Here is an 18,180-nt window from a genome sequence, read left to right on the forward strand (position 1 = left end):
CACACATAATTCAGTGAGTTCCCCTTTCCCTGTGTCGGGGATCCTAATGTGTGTGCCTAATCACGCAACCTTCCATTCTCAATATGACAAGTTCACCTCTTGTATGTGAATTACTTCTTTTCTATTCATAAAGTGCTTTATCAGACAATCCTACAAAAGAACTTAAGGGGGAAATATGTTCCTGGGTGATTTACACAAGCAATTACTTTACAAATCTGCCACTGGATTATATTAAACATGTATGAAGAATATTTAAGTTTGGAGCGAGGGCTGAGAACGCCGTAAGTTTTACAATAGGGTTTCATTTGCGTCACTGCGTATCTCTGAAGATTTGTTACTTTACACTTCACCATGTATTTGAGAGTAAAATTGTAAGGGAAAAGTTATGTAATTTCAAGTATTTGGGGGGAAGCAGCTTCAACTCTCAAACTGTAATCATTTAATTATTTTCCACCTTCTTCCTCGAATAATGTTTTAGTAGTTGCAAGCAAGCAGAATGCATCTATTTGAATGTGAAATCAGCTTAAAACAACTTGCATGGGAGGAAAAGCACGCCATATAAAGTCACCTAACTGCAGAAAAATTGTGTCCAAATACCCAACAAATGTTTACATAGTTTTTAACGCCTACTATATTTGGGATTTTAAAACCCTTTCATAGGAACCTTTTATGTACTGCTTCTCCTTGGAGAGTTTTTACATTGACATGCAGGCTTCAGGCAGTCCGTAGCATGGGGGATATAGGAGTATTTCGAGTTGAAAAAGTTCTGCACAAGGAGGGGAAGTTGTAAGGGTTTTCTCGGATCAGCTCAGGGCTGGCCTGCAACCGGTATCAAAGCGCGGGTGGTAACGGGACGGTTCACCGCTCAGCCTGGGAACTGTCTGCCCACCCGCCTCAGCACCCGCACACAAACGGGGGGCACGGGACAGAGGTGATACCAAACCTGCGGGAGACCCCGAGCAGGGCTGGGGTCTCCCGAGGGGGGCAGCCACGGGCACGCGTGGGTCGCGCCTTTTATCCCCACCGCCACCTTTTCCAAACCCGCAGGGCAGCCGCGGGTCGCAGTGACAGCCGCGGGCACAGCCGCCGCCTCCCGCGGGCCGCGCTGGGGGCGCGCCTGTGGCCTGCGGCTATCCCTGCTCCAACTCAGCGCAAGTCCCCGCGGCCGCGGGGCGACGCGCCCCCTCCGCTCGCCCGTCGCGGCGGACCCGGCCCGCGCTGCCCGTGGCCGTGGCCCGGCGGCGGGCGGAGGCGGCGGCGGGGGGCGGCGCGGGCCGCGCGGCGGGGCCGCCTGCACTGTCTCTTTAAGGGCGCTCCGTCTGGGGTGGCGCTTTCCTCCGCGAAGGCTCCTTTGATATTAATAGTGTTGGTGTCTTGAAACTGACGTAATGCGGGGAGACGGAGGTCCTGACAAGCGATAACAGTCCCGATAACGCGCCGGCCGCCCCGCGCTCCCAGGCCGCCGCCTCGCTGCCGGCGGGGCCGCCGCGCCGTGCCCCGGCCCGCGCCCCCCGGCCCGCCGCGCCCCCGCCCCCGCGCCGCACCGCACCGCCCGCCGGCGGGCCCGTCGCCCCCTCCCCGCCGAGCGGGGCCGAGGGGGGAGGCAGCGGCGCCGCGGCCCCCCGCCCCCCCCCACTCCCCGGCCACCGCCACATAATCCGCGTCCAACTCCGCCGGCAGCAGGAGACGGTTCATGGCTCGCGCCGCGGCTCCACCATCTTCCAGGCTGCCGGGGCTGTTGCTGCCGGTTAATCAACAGGTAAGCGCGGGGGGGCGCGGGCGGGGGCGGCGGGGAGGGCGCCGCGGCCGGCGGGCCGGGCGGGGGCGGCGCGGCGGCGGCGGGTGCGGGGGGGGCGCGCGTGGGGCGGGGGCGCGGCGCCCGCGGCAGCGTGGCGTGTGCCCGGGGGGCAGCGGGGGTGCACCCCTCCCCCAAAAAATACCCCCCCCTAAAAAAAAATAAAAACAACAACAAAAGCGAAGGGTGGGTGAGCATTATCTCAGGCAACGGGGGCTGCTCGGATTTCACAGGCTTCTCTCGGTGCATCCCCCCCACCACCACCCGCGCCCCCCCATTCCCCCCGCCGGAGGGTCAAAGCCATGTGTGATGGCTGGAAATTGGCGACTTCAAAACGGCGGTAGCCCCGCTGGAGTCGGGAGGGTCAAGTTCAGCGGCGGCGGCGGGCAGGGGGAGCAGCCCCCCGGCGCGGAGGCGGGGAGGGGAGCGGCGGCGGCCGCGGGCTGGTGCGGCTTGCTCTGCCCTCCCCTCCGCGCCGCTCCGCGCCTTATCTCCGCGGCCGCCGGTTCCCCGGCACCGGGGCACTCGGGGGGAGGGGAAGGGAGACGCGGGGGGTGGAAGTAGAAGACGAGCACAGAGGGTTCGCATCCGATGGGCTGCAGTCACACAGTCCTGCCGCTCCTGCCGCTGCTGGAAGTTTTAATGGGGATCATGACAAGCGGGGCACAGAGACACCATCATGAAGAGTAGTAAGTTTGGGAAAAACTTTTTTTTTTTTTTTTTTTTTTCTCTTTTGTATTTTTTTCCCTTCCTATTTTTCCTCTCCTTTCCCTGGGACACACCGGGAGAGGCCGAGTGCGGAGCGGTGCTGCTCCGGGAGGAGGGCTTGGGATCCCTCCCGGTCACACGGGGGTAACAGGCGACATAGTGGTGGTGGTGGTGATTTTTTTTTTTTTTTTTTTTTTTTTTTTTTTTTTTTTTTTCAAATCAGAGGCAGAGAGACGTAAAACTTTTCCTTCTTAAAGGCGAAGCCCTACTGCCAGCGCTGCGTCCCCGCGCCCGGCTCTCCCTGCCTGCCACAACTTCGTGGAGCGCCTCACCTCCCCGCCCCGCAGCCCGGGGGCTGCGGCGGGGGCTGCCCCCGCTGCAGCCACCCGCGTGTGGCTTTCCGAAGGGTGGAATGAATGGAGGCGAGGCCGGGGCTGGAGGGGCTGCGCGGCGGTGGGCGCTCCGTGGCCGGGACAGCCGGGGTGGCCCGGGCCGGGGCGATCGCAGGTCCGGGGCCGCGCAGGGTCTGACCCGGGGGCTGCAGCCGCTGCGCTGCCCTGGGACGCGAGCGGCTCCCCGAGGGGGCTTGACATTTCGGGGGCTTTGTTTATCTGGCTCCCTGCTGCAAATCACGGTGCTCAGACACCCCGGCACTCCTACGCGGGTTCTAGTGGGGCCCGCTAGTCTCCTTTATCTTTTTTTTTTCCACGACTGGTTGTGTTTTCTGTCTGCAAATGGCAAACTTCTCCAGTGCACTGACTGAGCTAAGCTAGCTAAGTGATAAGCTGGAGAGACGTCTCCCCTCCATCACTTGTTCTTTGCCAGTGCGAGCACCTTGCCTGGCCGAGCAGGAGCCGGGTCAACCCCAGCACCCTTTGGGAACCAAGGCGACAAGCCCCTTCCGAGGGGGAAAGATTGTCTAGTAAAGAAAATGTAAGCTGTCCTGCAGACTGCGCTGCCTTCACTCCTTTTACAGTGCGCAGCACATTTTGAATGTTGATGGAAAGAGACAACAATTTAATACGTCTCAAATTATATTTAATTGAGTTCAGTAAAGTCTCTCAAGATCAAACTTTTTTGTCATTTGGGCTGTTATCTTCAACTATGCAACCGAATCCTGTGGATGTTGGTGGCATCATGTTACTTTCCTGTTGGTTTTAGTAAAAGCTGAACATTTAGAGAAGACTGCCAGAGTTAAAAATGCAAGGGGCAGCAAAGGAAAGTAGTGGTAAGAGCCAGTTCCTGACGTGGACAAAATGAGAATAAAAGTTACAGTAGTCTTCTGAACTGCAGTCTGTGTTTGCTTCATGTTCACAATCTGTGTGTTAGGTTAGACAGCTCTCTCAGGTATTCCACCAGAGTGACGATTAAAAAAACCCCTCCAAAATAGTGAAGGTGGTGGTTTTTGTTTTTTTTTTTTTTTTTTTTTTTTAAAGTAATCTGGGTCTATGAGTAAACGCACGGTTTGTCTGAGAACATCAACTATTTCCTGTAAGTTGTGATGCTGACAAGACTGTCTGGAAATGATATCGACACTTTCAAAGATTTTTTTCTTTCTATTTTAACTACTGAATGAAAGTCTGTTAATAATATGGTCAAACCAACCAAGTGGAACCTTTCTCTGTAAAGGTGAAAAAAAGTATTTTTCTTTTTTCCTCTTGAATAATGTATACCTGCCTGAGATTTGCCACAAAGAGTCGGTGATTCTGAAGTTCAGTAGTGCATCAGTGCCTGTATGCAAGTTTATCCTCAGACTGTGACAACAGAAGTCTACCTCACCATTTTAAAATCAAGGGAGATTAGACATGAGAAAAACAGTCAGTTCGTAATCCACCCTGTTCTGTCTGATTATCGCTTTTTTTTTTTTTTTTTTGGTTGCATATAATAACTTTCTCTTTTTGAAACTTTGCATATACATAGTCACAAACAAAGTAAGTAAAGGGCAAAGTTGCATCAGCTTTTAAGTTTACATGTATTGCCTGTGATCCTCTGAAACAGACTCCAAATAACACTGAGCAGTCTGTGCCTGTGAGAGTATGGCTTTTTTTTTTTTATTTCATAGCACTGTTAATAAAGGAAAAGAATGTAAATGACAACTTCACACATCTGAGACTTCTTTGGGCATCAAACACGATGCAGCCAGGTTATCCTTTCATGTTTTTAATGCATTTTTAGTATAATTTATATGGTAGCTTTATGGGTTGACTTACATTTTTATCAGTGAGTGTAAATTCAGTAACATTTGATGAATCCCTAGCAGGACTATTTTCTGTGATGTCTTCTCTTGCATTTGTAGTAAACTTTTACGGTGCACACTATTATCATGCATGCTATGCCTGAGTGTAAAGAATGCTCTTATCCACATACCGTGATAGTGCATTTATAACAGCAAAGTACTAATTCTTGTCTGTGGACTTGAGGGTCTGTGACATGCAATTGTTTCTTGTCAAATCTGTGTATTCCAATCATATTTTAATGCTAGTTGACACATGGGGTTTTATATTTTCAAAGCATTGTGCAAGCAATGACTAATTACTTTCTGTTCATGCGAATTACCTCTTGTAGCACTTTATCAGGCAGTTGCTTTGGAATAAAACTATTTTACATTACAGTGTGAAAGAGTTAAAAAATTAGCAGAGACATTTAGGAAAAAACCCAAAATGTAATTACAACCAGGCAGCTTTTGGTACGTATTTAAATTTTTCTTTTTATGTGGAACTTTCCTTCTAGGGCTGGGGGGGCTGTATGTGTATGAATATTTATGTTTCTTACAAACTCTTGACAATATTTTAATGTAATAATCTTAATAGAAACATTCTCAGGTCTTAACTGAAGCCACACTGGCAGTATCACTTTAATAAAGGTTTGTGGGTAACACCAAATATAACATTGTGAGAAAGTTTATGGTTAAATATTTTTGAACATGATAGGCTGGGAATCTGACGACCCTTTTTGTTAGGTGAAAGTATAGTGGAAATAAATTACATTTTTAATACAGTTTCAGGTAGAGCAAACTGCCATCTGGTTGTAAAAGTATTGGCCTTGAACAGAAATATGTTCTGATTAAGGTATTCTAACTGGTGTGTAAAATGAAGCTATTCATTCAGTAAACTGACAACTTTCCAGTTGGTGTTTGCCCTTACTTAATTTAGTTTCCTCGACACAACTAGTGAGGTAGCCTGGGTCTGTTTTTGGCAGTCCTGGGCAACTGTAAACTTGGATATATTTGTCCCAAATATTATACCTCACGAGTTAAAAACCAATTGGTTAAAAAGAATAGCAGGCAGGTATGAGGAAAAAAAAAAAGAAAAGTGTTTCTTTTTTGTTTCTGAAACTTTCTCAAGTTCTTACCTAGTAAGAAAACAATGCTATTTTCAAATACTGGTGATTAATACTATAACCAGTGTAGTCTGCTCCCATTTATTGTATAAATACCATTGCCTGTTGACCTTTGGATACATTAATTACAGTATATCTGGTCTAGGTTCTATTATTTTTGTATGTCCAGAAGATAAATAAAGGTGCCCTTTCCAGTCCTTCTGGAGAAGAACTTTTTTCCTCGGTATTGTCGTGACATGAATTATGGAGTTCTTTTTTCCTGCCCTGTGCCAATGAAGTTCTCTTTTGACTTTAAAAGATAAGCCTGCATCCAGAGAGAGAACATTTGATTATTTTAAAACTATTTGGGCTTTAGTTTTTATGGTGTGTACAAACTTTCTGGGTTTTGCTTTTTTTGGATTGTGTGTTTGCTAATTAAAAGAAAAGCACAATGAGTTATATTAGATAATGTGAAGGATTAAAGTACAATTACATCATTAAATAGTAAATGTTTACAAGGGCAAGACATGCAACTACATTTTTCAGATTATGCTTATTATTCACTCCTTGATGTTATTTTGCACCAAATCAATAAAGGGCCTTCCAGAACGCAGCTGCTTCGCCAGTTGTGTATGTGCCCAGAACACAAGAAACGCTGCTGGGGCAGAGGAGCACAGGGAGGGGAAGAGAGTGCTGGCATATTACTCTGACTTCTTGTCATGCAGACCAAGGCTCAAATGAAACACGGAGCAATGGGAGGATAGCTCCCCTAGTCTCGATTTAAAATCCCCAGTGGACATTTTGTCACACACCAAATGCGTTGCAAAACTGAACACCAGTCCACTTGATGTGTCGTCCAGAGTCAGAGGAGCCTCTGACTTGGCATCACGGGCTTTAGAAGACTGTGATTTAGGTGAACTGGCGCAGCTGTGCGTAAGAAACTTACAGCCGTCGTGTTTTATTCATGTTCTGTGCTATCAGATTCTTATTTTCTAGTACCTTTAAAATGGTTCTTTAAAATTTTATAATAACACCACCAGTGAAAAATACATCTAAAATTTAACAGAACTTGCCAATCCTTCTATCAGTGATTTTTAATATGCTCCTGCTGCGTTAACTAAGGGATCTTATTCCTGCTGGGGATGTCTGGATGTGGATTTAGTAGAGCTATCGAAAGAAAATGATTCATTAAATTGCGTAGCTGCCACGGGTGGCGCTTCTGTAGGACATTTCTGCAGAACCCAGTTGGTTCCATCCCATAAAGTTCGGTGGAACTTTTCCGTCTCGTAAGGGATGTGTGTGAGTACAGCAGCTACAATAAGATTTTCTGCCTTGAAAACAGAGTTACTTTGAATTGCAAAGTTTAGTCCTAATAGTAATTTTTACTTTCTTAGCTTCAGTTGATGCATGTCTAATTTCTCATAAGTCTGCTTTCTTTCCAGGCTCAGTTCATCTTTTCTCTTTTCCTTTAAATGTATTTAAAAATATTTAATTTTTAAAATGTTACTAGCCCTTTAAAAACCTGTAATAAATGCTTTACAAGTGGCTAGACACCTTCCCTGGTGGTTTAATTTATATAAGCAGGAAACTTTCTCTCCTTCTTTCCCTCTCTCTTTCTTGTTTTCTTTAAACCAACTGACGTAATGCCAAACTTTGCTTTAAAAGAACAGACAGAAGTAATTGGTAGCTTTTAACTTTTAATAATGTTCTGGATTGGTTTTAGTGGCCAAACTACATTTTTTTAAAATATCAAGTAAAAACGGGCTTGTGGCCTGAGGAAGAAAGGCCCTGTTGATGCAGTTATTTTTATTCTTGTTTTTCAATCTGTTATTAAAAATCTTTCCTGCTGAGCTCTGCTGGATTTCTCCAATTGCTCTTTGTGATGGCTGGTGCATTTCAGGTTACGGTAACTTAAACTGTTTTCTGATTTTTACTTTTTTTTTCACTTCATGGGCACTTTGAGATGCTTTATCCTTTTTATTTGTTTTGTTTTTATTTGATTCCCCCCAGCGTTCCTTCTGTCTTGTCCAGCACTTGACTCCCTCTTTCAGAGAAACAATTTATTTTGATTTAGAGAGAAATAAGATGTTAAACTTACCTTTGATGGCTGTTCAGTGAATATTATTTTCCTAGTATGAATGTGTTTTATACCTGTTAGTGACGCTTATTAGGAAGATACTCACTAGCCATTGCAGGACACATAAGAGATCTTATCTTTCAGAGTGTCCACTTTCTGTGCGCTCTCCACCCCATGTCTTAAAGCTAAACAAGGTTTTAAAATATGTTTAGTAATAGTTTTGAGTGATCTGTGTCTATTTGTATTAACTCGATGTTAGAAACAAGAAAAAACCCAACAAAAGGATTTTTTAAAATAACTGTAAAATCCAGTCAACACATTTTTTCTTCATTTCTTTATTTTGTTCAGGGTTTTCCGTCTGTTTTCCTTAATTTCTTTTCTACGTCTGCTGGGGTTTTGAGCACAAGCAAACTTTCTACAGCAAAAGACAGAGTTGGGCAATAGACTTTCTTGACGAAGTTGACGTCAGGACGACTTCATAAGTTGGCAAGTAGGAAAATCGTTCAAAGACTGAGTTGGCTTGTGCCAGTTTTCCCTTCCTTTAGGGGAGACACTCCACCCAGTAGGAGGTTACCCCACCCAATGTGGAGAGCTATAATTCAGTGGCAACACTTTAAATGTCAATCCTCCCTAGGGTTTAAACCCCAGACTTGTCTTGCCTCAATCTTTATATTTAATCTAACATTCAATCTGTTGAAGTAACATCTCATCATCATAAGCACTTTCGGGGCCTGATCCTGCAGTTCTCATTCTTGAAAAATACTCACTGTTGTCAGGGGGACTTTTGGATTCAGTAAAAGCTGCAGGATTGGCCTCTGCAGAGTTGTGTGTGTCTGTGTCTGTCTGTCTGTAAGGTTGTGTCTGCCTGATGAATACTGTATAATCCATGTTGTTTAAGACGAAGTTGTAAAATACTTAAAAATCTGAAGAAGTCCTGGAGTAGTAATGCTGTAAAAGAGATTTTCCTCAATAAGTGAAGTGTACGTATTTTTAATTTAGCAATTTCCCAGGTTAAAATATGATTTTAAAAAGGTCCAACCCTGAAGAATTTAAGGCATTTTAACCATTTTTTCTGTATTCTTGAACATATTAGACATATATTTGAATGCTGCTTTTAGCAATTTTTTCATCTCTAATGGAAAATGAAAATCACGGCCTGTAGCTTAGTGCCCTCAGTAGGCTTTGGGTTGCTTGGACAGTACTGAGAATGCTCAAGGAAAAATAAGTTTTTGGTGTATTTTCGAAGTCAATGTGTAATTTTTGCAGGTACATTTTACTTCATCATGGTGTCTGTTCTCAAGCATCCTTTTCAGATCCCCCATTACATTTAGCAAGAATGACAATGCAAGAGGGAATGTATAATGTGATATTGTAAAAATGTCACAGAAAAATCGCTGGTGCATTCATCTCTCTGTATTTTGAAAATACTCCAGCATTTTTAGTGTATTAATAGATCTGGGGAAAAAAAAGTCTGTAAAAGATGATGCTAAAAATCATCAATGCGCTTAAGTTTCTCAGCGTGATTTACTTAACAGTGTTGTTCAGTTTTGCCTCAAACCATTTCAAGCCACCTATGATCCAGGAATGTACCAGTTCTTGGTTCCTGTAAGATTAAGCATGACAGTTTCTATTATATAATGAACAGCAGTATTGTTTGAACAAAGGTAACATATTTTGACTTGTGTACCTTTTTTTGGCAGCTGGCACTAGAGTGTGTCTAAAATGAGTGGTGATCTAACAGTGTAAATATCTGAATGTTCTTGAAACAGACGGTATAGATGTAGTGTGTTTAAATCACTGAATCTATCTACCTATATTATATAGAATGTGTATGTATGTGTATATACAAAGCCGTAAATGGTGTGTTCTGCTATCTGTAGCCTTCAAATGTGTATCCTTTGGGTATTCCTGACCTACTTTGCAAAGTCTGCCGTCTGAAGTACGTACTGAAACTTAAAAAATTAAACATACAGCTTGGTGGTGGTTCACAAAAAAAGAAAAAACAAAATGGGAATTTTTGCTAGTAGTTAATTAAAAAGAGAGGGGAAAAGAAGGCATGGTCTGCCTAGCCAAATACTTTGCAGATTGCTTTTGGATATCCCAGTGATGTTACAGGGAATTTTTTAAAAAAAAAAAATCTCAACTTACCTAAAAAAAGTTTGATGAAGATCCTGAAGTTAAGTATTGCCTAAAATTCCTATATTTAGAATGTGGTTTAATGAAAGTTAAATGAGTTAGGATAAAGCAATCTTCTTTGGGGGTGAAGGGTTTCAGTGTTTTCAACGTTTGTATGAGTCTTCTTGACTTTCTCACACAACCCTCTTCAGGCAGAAGCTGTGAGATGTGGAACATAATCAAAAACTTACTGTGCAGGTGAAATTTTGCTTCATGAATTCAGTTAATGAAAGAAAGATAACTCCAGTTTCCTAACCTGAACGTAGTTTGCTTTTCTGTTTAGAGTTCTCAGTGTTAGGTGTATTAAATACACTCAGCAGACGTTGGCCAGCTGCAGTCTGTACCAGAGTACAGACCAAAAATGCAATACATGTTGATCGCCTTTTCCTCCTGCACAAATAGATATGGACACACATGCACACACACAATTAATAAACTAAACCTTGCCCCAAATACCTGAGGGAAAAGCTTGTGAAAATAGATTAGCCTTACCATGTGCCTTGCAGGTAAACAGTATCTGCCTCTGCTAGAGCAGCGGGAGAGGAGAGCTGCTGAACAGAGGCTTCCTGCCCATGCCGCCCAGGCACCCAGCTCTGGAGGCTGAAATCTGGGGGCCCTCAGTAAAAATCCCACCTTTCTTTTCATCTGTTACAGTAGTAGGAAGGAAGAAACAGTAACTCATGTCTCCCATATACTGTATATACTGTTTTCTTTCTGTGGCCTGCTACAGACATCTGAAATTTATGCCATGCAATTAGTCTCCTTTTATGTTCCTCAGATCCAGAGTTTTCTTTAGAACTAAACTCCTATTTGCATGTTATGTCTATCATGAAAAAAATAATAATGTAATGGATTAAATTAATCCTGTAATAGTTGTTTGAGCATACTGTAGGAATGTAAATAATTTTGTGGCATTGAGCTCATATTTCCAGTCTTATGGGGGGTAAGACCAGAAGTTATCAACAGCATATATCTGAGTCATTCAGCTACTATAAATCTTCTAACAAATAACCACCCTTTGCACACCCAGAGATACTCTCCAAGACTGTTGAAACTCTGCACACACCTGTATCTTACGTATAAGTCCATATGCATGACTAGTAGATGTATCTTCACCTACAATCAGATAGTATGTTAGGCTACAGCAGCTGCAATCAAAGTAGTCTGTGGACAAAGGGTTTGATTGCCACTGGATTGCTGCTGGCTGTGTGGCCCTCAAGGTTGTCTTTGCCCCATAGAAAGTCCCAAAGAATCGTTGAAAAAAAGTGTGGGGTACGGCACTGACTGCAGCTCTGCCGGAACTCAGGATACCAAGCATTCATTAATATCAGGTCAGAAATGATTATGCACAATTTCTACCCAGGTGTCATTCTGTCATATGTGAGGTGCTCTGCCTCTGTAATTCTGTCAGTTTCTCGCTAATGCAGATTGCTCTCTTCAACTGCCCTACACACATACATCCATTCTAAAAACACATGGAAATGGAAGTCCATCTGTGTTGCATAATTTTTTACAAAAACACCAGTGTTTGTATTGTTCTTTCTCTGAGCCCTTAATGAGTTTAAAGAATTTAATGTGACTTAATGAGGGTTCTTACTCTGTTTCTGACATGGACACTAATGAGGGAAAAGTAGAATAAATTGAAAACCAACTTTTCTTGCTAGTTTCATGATGTCATCAAATACAGGATATTACAACTCCTGGAAAAATTTACAAATCTAGGCAAGAATCCATTCTGCATCACTGCCTTTCAGTTGTTTGTGACATGAGGTTTGCTAGCAGAAAAACAAAGTTTAGCGTAACTTAATTTTTTTTTTTTAATGTTTAGGATGATTTTTTTTTTTTGACAAATGATTTTTGGAAAAATAAATCTAACCTGCTTTGTCTGTCAACCTGGCAGAAATTTAGATACTAGCAAAGATTAACCGAAGATTGATTATTCCCTCTGATTATGTCCCCGATCTGCCCCTGTACTTGGACAAAATTTCTTGTAGCTTCATCTAGATTAAGATCCAGTCCTCATTGGGCAGCGACTAATTCTGATGCAGCTTACTGAGAGGGAAGTGCGACTTTTGGGGCTTCATGTTACACTTACCGGAGTTTGGTACTTTACAGCATTTCGCTGGACTAAGGACACACTGTTTTGTAAGGCGCCACGTTGCTTTTCTGTTGCCCCACTCAGGACAGTCGAGGAGTATTTCACTCCATGAAGTTGCTCTTTAGCAGGACTACAGTTGGTCTGTCACCTTTAAAAGTGATTATTGTGATTGGAAAACAGTTCATTTCCCAAAGTGGAATGAAAACTAAAAGTAGGTTTAGGAAGTGCACCTGCTTTTGAGCCCTGCTGCTACTCACTGGCTTCACGGGCGTGCTTTTATCTTGTCCTCACCAACTTCTCTCCCAAAGGCTTGCAGAGATAGCAGTGAAGGACAGCAGTGTAGAAATAGTGACTGGAGGTCTGGTATGACAGGTACATATCTATGGAAGCAGGCTCTAATGCTCTCACCAGGTTGCATGCCATGTCATCAGGAAGTTTTTTTCAGGCCAAGGGAAGCAGTGACTTCCATAATCCACAAAATGTGCTTTTGGTATAACCAAACTGCAGAAAGTTGCAGCATAGTACATAAAATGCTTTTTTATAACATCTGATTTTTTTTTCCGGTGGTTAGTATTTTTAACAGTATCAGATAAATTGCACAATATGTGATTTCTTAGGTTCCTTGGCTCTTCTGTGAGGAATTTTATGGCTTTGCATTTTATTTTTTTACAATTAGTTGTTAGCTTTATATTTTAAACTGCAAGAAAAGATAGCTAAAAAATTAAAAAAATATTTGAATTGGAAATATGGGCATTTTTGACCAACTTTCTTCAGCATTTTCATACAAACAGAAGAAAAAAGTAACTTGTTTGGTTGGTTTTTATGTATGTATATGTGTGTTTGTGGTTGGTTTTTCTTTTTAATAAAAATTTTCGTAATTTGGTAATTCAGTAAACATGAGTATATTCTGAAAATATTTCTCACAAATATTCTGAGTTGAAGGCAAGTCTGAGTTGATAGCTTGTAGGCAGACAGAGTCTAGAGCCGCAGACTATCTTCTGGAGTTTTAAAACACTGGAAAGTAAGATTTATTGGACCTTAAATATCCCAGTGGTGCAGATTTATTTGGTGTTCATGGCAGTCTCAGCTTAACTTTCCTTGGAGATTTGTTGTGGTACTGCATTATCTAAGGAACATTTAAAATCGTTTGTACAGGGTTTTTTTTCTTCAGTCGTTCCTCAATTTTTATTTGTGCACGTGAAAATCTTTACTAAGAAAGATGACCTGGCAGCTCTGCTGAACTTTACGCTGCAAAACATTTTACCTGAATAGGACAAAATTAAGCATATGAAAAGCTGACATTTTAAAAGATTTTTGTGTCTATAGTGGTGTATGACAGTGGCTAGTTGTCAGTGGGAAGGAGCTTCAAAAGTAGTTACAGGAGAAAGAAGCAGCGGCTGTGGAGTTTATTTTAATCGGGTGAATGAGACTCATGGTTAAGCAAGTTTTACCTTCCTAGGTCTTCAGAATTTATTGCCAAAAAAGACACATGCCTGAATAGAAAGCAAACTAAGATATTGTAAAATCCACTATGACATGAAGTACTCTTACTGCACATGAACACTATTTACTTATTTTTTCTCTCCAGCAAACTGTGACTTCTTTTGACAGAAGGAATTTCAGATTAGCCCCTACCAGAGTAATGCTGCCATGAACCCTGCACTCCTCACGTGTATCTCTGTGCAGTGCGATGGTCCATGGTAGTTTTCACAGAGCTGCTGTGCTGCTTTCAGTCTGGAATGGGACTGCATTGACTTTACTTTTGCAGAAAAAGTACATTTTTTTAGAAAATGCACTACATGAAAGAAGGAAGGGCAAGGAGAATGGAGAGAGTGCTCTGATATACGAGCTGAGATTATGGATGTTGTAATGCTGTTTTTTTGCAGGACTGTAGAAAAATCACATTGGGACCAAAGTTCCTGTGGATTACCATGCGATATTTATTACCATTTTCCTGTGTTTTCCCTGGTTGGGGTCTAATCCTTCAATGTCTGGAGCTGCATGGAATTAAGAATTTGTCTATTCAGAGAGGAAAACCTTGCCAGCTATGGGATTTCACTGTTTCACTACCTGTATTTATTTATTCCCCCTCTAAAATTTCTGAGAGCAAGGGAATTGAGAGTGGAAGACGGAGATGGAGGATAGGTAAACTGAAGGAGTAGCAGGGGCACACATCTGCTCAGTAAATAGTGTTTACTGATTACTGTTTACTGTCAAGCAGATTACTGCAGTTATATTTCTATGAAGCAACCTGCATGCAGCCAGTGCAAAGGAATGAAGCGAAGTCGTGTGCAATTCTGAAGTAACTAAAAGATGTGCTTGTGACACACTTCTAGCAAAAACCATTTTCGGTTGCCCAGTACCCTCCTCGAATGCTGTAATTTTGTGAGTGACACTTTTGATTATGAGCAGCCATCAAACCACTCACAGGCATCTTGTTTGGAAGAAGAATGTGCTTGAGTTAAATATTTGCAGGTCAGAGAAATATGTTGATTTGTTCTTTTAATTTGTCACCTTCCTGGTCTTTTTCAATTTGTTTGATAGTTATTCAGTTTTGGAGTTTATTTAAAAGAGATGATAAAGTTTACGCTTTTGCATTCCTTACTTGTGCAGAGCTTCCATTTGCTTCCTCGGGAGAGTTAGTCTGGGGAAGAGCTGCTGCCTGCTTTTGCCTTGATATGGATAGGATGTGGTTAGTATAGGGGTCCCCTCATCCTTAAAGCTCCCTTATTGCAATGAACTCATTGCTTCCTTGGGGAAGAGATTTTCAATCTGATTTTCAATCCCTTCTGTCAGGTTTGTTTTACTAGAGCTGGCAGTAAGGAAGAGGAAGGGAATCTGGGCACATCTTACCTCTTTGTTAGGGGGAATAATGTATAGGAAGCCTCTTCTGAGCTTGCCTGGTAATTTTTTGGTTATCATCTTCTCATGATGGAATATGCACGTAGAAAAAAACACAGAAGTTAATGTTTACTTTGTAGATGCTTTATCGTCAAGCATAGAGACCTGACAGTTTCATGGTTAAGTGCCTAAAGTTGTTTTTGGCTTTGCAGTTGTTGAATTAATCACTGTAAAGCTAACTAATTGTGTACCTTTTAAAGCTTCCCTCCCTACTCTTTTAATGAAAGGGAGATATTTTGCTCTTTCTGACTTTGGAGTTGGGCTATCCCATTAACTACTAGCTGCAAGCTCTTCAGCTTTTACTGAGTTACCTCAGGAGTCATTCTAGTATATGGTGAACTTGCTTGCTGATCCAGTTATTTGTAGCCTTCAGTGCCCATGCTATAGAATGAGCAAAATGTTTTTTAAAAAGTGTTTTAAAAATACTTTTTACAGTTTTATAGAAAATGCTGGCTCTTTAATTCTGAGTTTACAGATGGTACTACTGCTACTGTTTTGATTTGTGAGAGACATTATCTCGGTGTCTTACTGAGATGTTTTGTAGCCAAAATTTAGAGTTTAAATGGATTTTTTTAAAAAATGTTTCCTCCTTAAATATTAGATATGGACAAAAAAATGACAAGGATCTCATCTTTATAGTGAGCTGCACGTCAGGGTTGATGGAACTGCAGCTAGTTAAACTCCTCGGTTTTAAAGAAAGATGAAGAAGTCGCTGCAAAGATTAGCTTCATTTCTGTCAACAATTTTATTAAGGCAAAGGCAGAATCAAAGGCTGAATGGACAAAGTTGGGATTTTTGCCATTTTTTTTTCTGAGGCTGTGTAAGCTTTTTTCTTTTAAATAAAAAAATTAATGTAGAATTCAGTGTTTCCCACAGGACAACCTTCACAGATTTAGCATAAAGAAAGTGCATTTTAATTCACAGACACTGGTACATTTCTTACGGCTTTGAAAGCAGTAATCCAACAGGTATATAAAGCTCTAATGACAAATATGACAATATTTTGTATCTACTCTTGTTAAAATGCATGGTTTATTTTAGTGCATGTTTAGAATAATACTATTTATTTAAGATACCAAATTTATTCTTCATTGAAATACAAGTCTTGGCTTCTCCATTTGCTTTTTTATGTCAGCTGGTTCATTTCAACTCAAACAAAGGTTTCACTTCAAGAACTTTTAATAATTTAAAAAGCATCTCTGATTGCAGTTGAAAATTTTGTATATATAACTAAACTAACAAGTCTGTTTATTGGATGGGAGAGGCTCTAGTGATACTATTTATCTTAGGGTCCACATTATTGGAAGGCAGAACTAATGACAGTGAATCATGCACACTCTATATTAATGTAGTCCACTTTCAGCACTACATAAATAGTATTGTAAATACACACCTGCAGAGTGTCTGCAGTTATATGGTCATCACACAGAGTCTCTCTGTGCTCTCCTAATATATATCCAGTATATGTCTCTGCATGTGTCACATCTTGCTAGCCCAGGCAGCATACTACAGCTGCTGTTCCTCTTGAGGAGGTGTCTATAAAACGAACACTTGCAAAACCAAAATTCTGGGATGGCTTTGAGCAGAACACATGGGTGTACTGTAACTCGGTCTTTCCATACCTGCCCAGTCCTTTTCCTTGCACAGGGCTAGCTGCACAAGCTGAGCTGGGCGTCACTGCAATGTAGGCTGGTCCTCTGAATAGGGCAGAAGATAAGGTGTGACATCAATAATTGGGAGTTTTCTTGGCTTCCCAAAGAGAGATGTAGTGAAGAATTAGTCAGAAAAAGTCATTATTTCTACAGAAAGCCTACAAATGTGACTACACTAGCAGCAGCTTCTTTAATTTTCATTAAAGAACCTGCTGTAGCCGGGCCCTCATCCTGAACTTTTCCTTTATTTCAGCTAACAGCTCCGGCAATGCCATCATCTCCCCTGTGGTGTTTGTACGCACATATTCAGGGTAGCCTGAAATCTAAATTTGAGTTGCTGGTCGCCTGTGGTAGCTGAGGCTCCTTCCCTCCGCTGCACCTTGGAGCCTCCTCAAGCCCATGGTAGAAATCCTGGGCTGCTCCCGGGGCCCCGTTCTTCCCTGGGGCTAGAGAGGCTGCTGGTTCAGGGGAGACCACCATGTCCTCTGGCCACCTTCGCAGGGGTAGCTCTTCATCCTGAGCTGTGCCTGCCCCTCTGTGGTGGCCCTGCAGCGTCCTTTGAACAACTCAGGCTGGCTCCCATCCCGGGGACGCTCCTTTGGGTTTGCCAGTGGCGGCTGCCGCACGGCTGGGAGCACGGCTGGGAGCTGGATGGTTGGGTGCCTGCTGGATGTGCCAAGCGGGGGCGAGGGCTGGATTTCGGGCCCCCATCCCCTCTGCAGCAGGGCGTGCAGGTGGACCCCATGTTTCGGGCCGCAACTGTTGACATCCATGGTGTCCCTGGGGAGGGAGAGGAGCCCTTGTCTAGCACCCAGAATGCTGGAGGGCAGGAGGGAGAGAGGGATCTCCTTTTTAAAAGGAGTTGTGTTTTTTTTTTTCTCACCCCTGTTCTTTATTCATAAACCTAACGCAGTTTCACAATTCCCAGACATGTAAAGCTGCAGGGCTTTTTTTGTTTTGTTTAAATCTTTCTGAACCAGCCAAATTTTTGAGGTTGGCACGAGGTGCAGCCAGTACCATGGCCTTCCAGGGCTTGCTTGGTCTAGAAGTCTGCAGATGTTTTCTGCTGGATCTGACTCTTAATGAACAAAAAACATTTTGGCGTCCTTATTTATTTATTTTCAAGGGGAAAATGTGGTTTAAAACGTTGATAATTATGTTTTACATGAACTACTCAGACTTTATGTGACTGTATGGGAAAATGAATGCTCATCAATTTAAAAAAAATCTTTATTCATAAAGCATTCATATTTAAAGTGATCTGTCTTATTTTTTCCCCTCCTCTCCTTAATGAAAACAGGGTTTGAGGAGTATTATAAATAATTATGTTTTTTAATTACATAGAGTTCTGCATCAGAATTCTTGAAGACGGCCCACTGTGATCCTCTGGTGAAAATACCACGACGTTTCAAAAGCTTTATAATTATCTGTTCTCACTGCTCCTGTTTTTGAATAT

General features: G+C 42.4%; 1 protein-coding gene across 6 annotated transcripts in view; it reads left to right on the forward strand.

The window, feature by feature from the left end:
• Positions 1-1,672: 1,672 nt before the first annotated feature.
• Positions 1,673-18,180, forward strand: part of TRPS1 (transcriptional repressor GATA binding 1) — a 214,010-nt gene continuing 197,502 nt past the window's right edge. For 3 of the 6 annotated variants that reach the window (XM_066177195.1, XM_066177240.1, XM_066177213.1), the window contains exon 1: positions 1,673-1,759. Coding sequence is in view for 1 of the 6 variants with exons in the window: in XM_066177221.1 (XP_066033318.1) it covers positions 2,475-2,484 (10 nt within the window). In the remaining 5 variants the exon portion in view is untranslated. Of the gene's footprint in view, positions 1,760-2,348; positions 2,485-18,180 lie in introns of those variants that run through there. The other 3 variants (XM_066177203.1, XM_066177221.1, XM_066177230.1) reach the window with 2 other exon arrangements.

This window comes from Chamaea fasciata, unplaced genomic scaffold, assembly GCF_029207755.1.
Source record: "Chamaea fasciata isolate MVZ Bird 193981 ecotype frontalis unplaced genomic scaffold, bChaFas1.0.hap1 SCAF_1, whole genome shotgun sequence".
Lineage (NCBI taxonomy): Eukaryota > Metazoa > Chordata > Aves > Passeriformes > Sylviidae > Chamaea > Chamaea fasciata.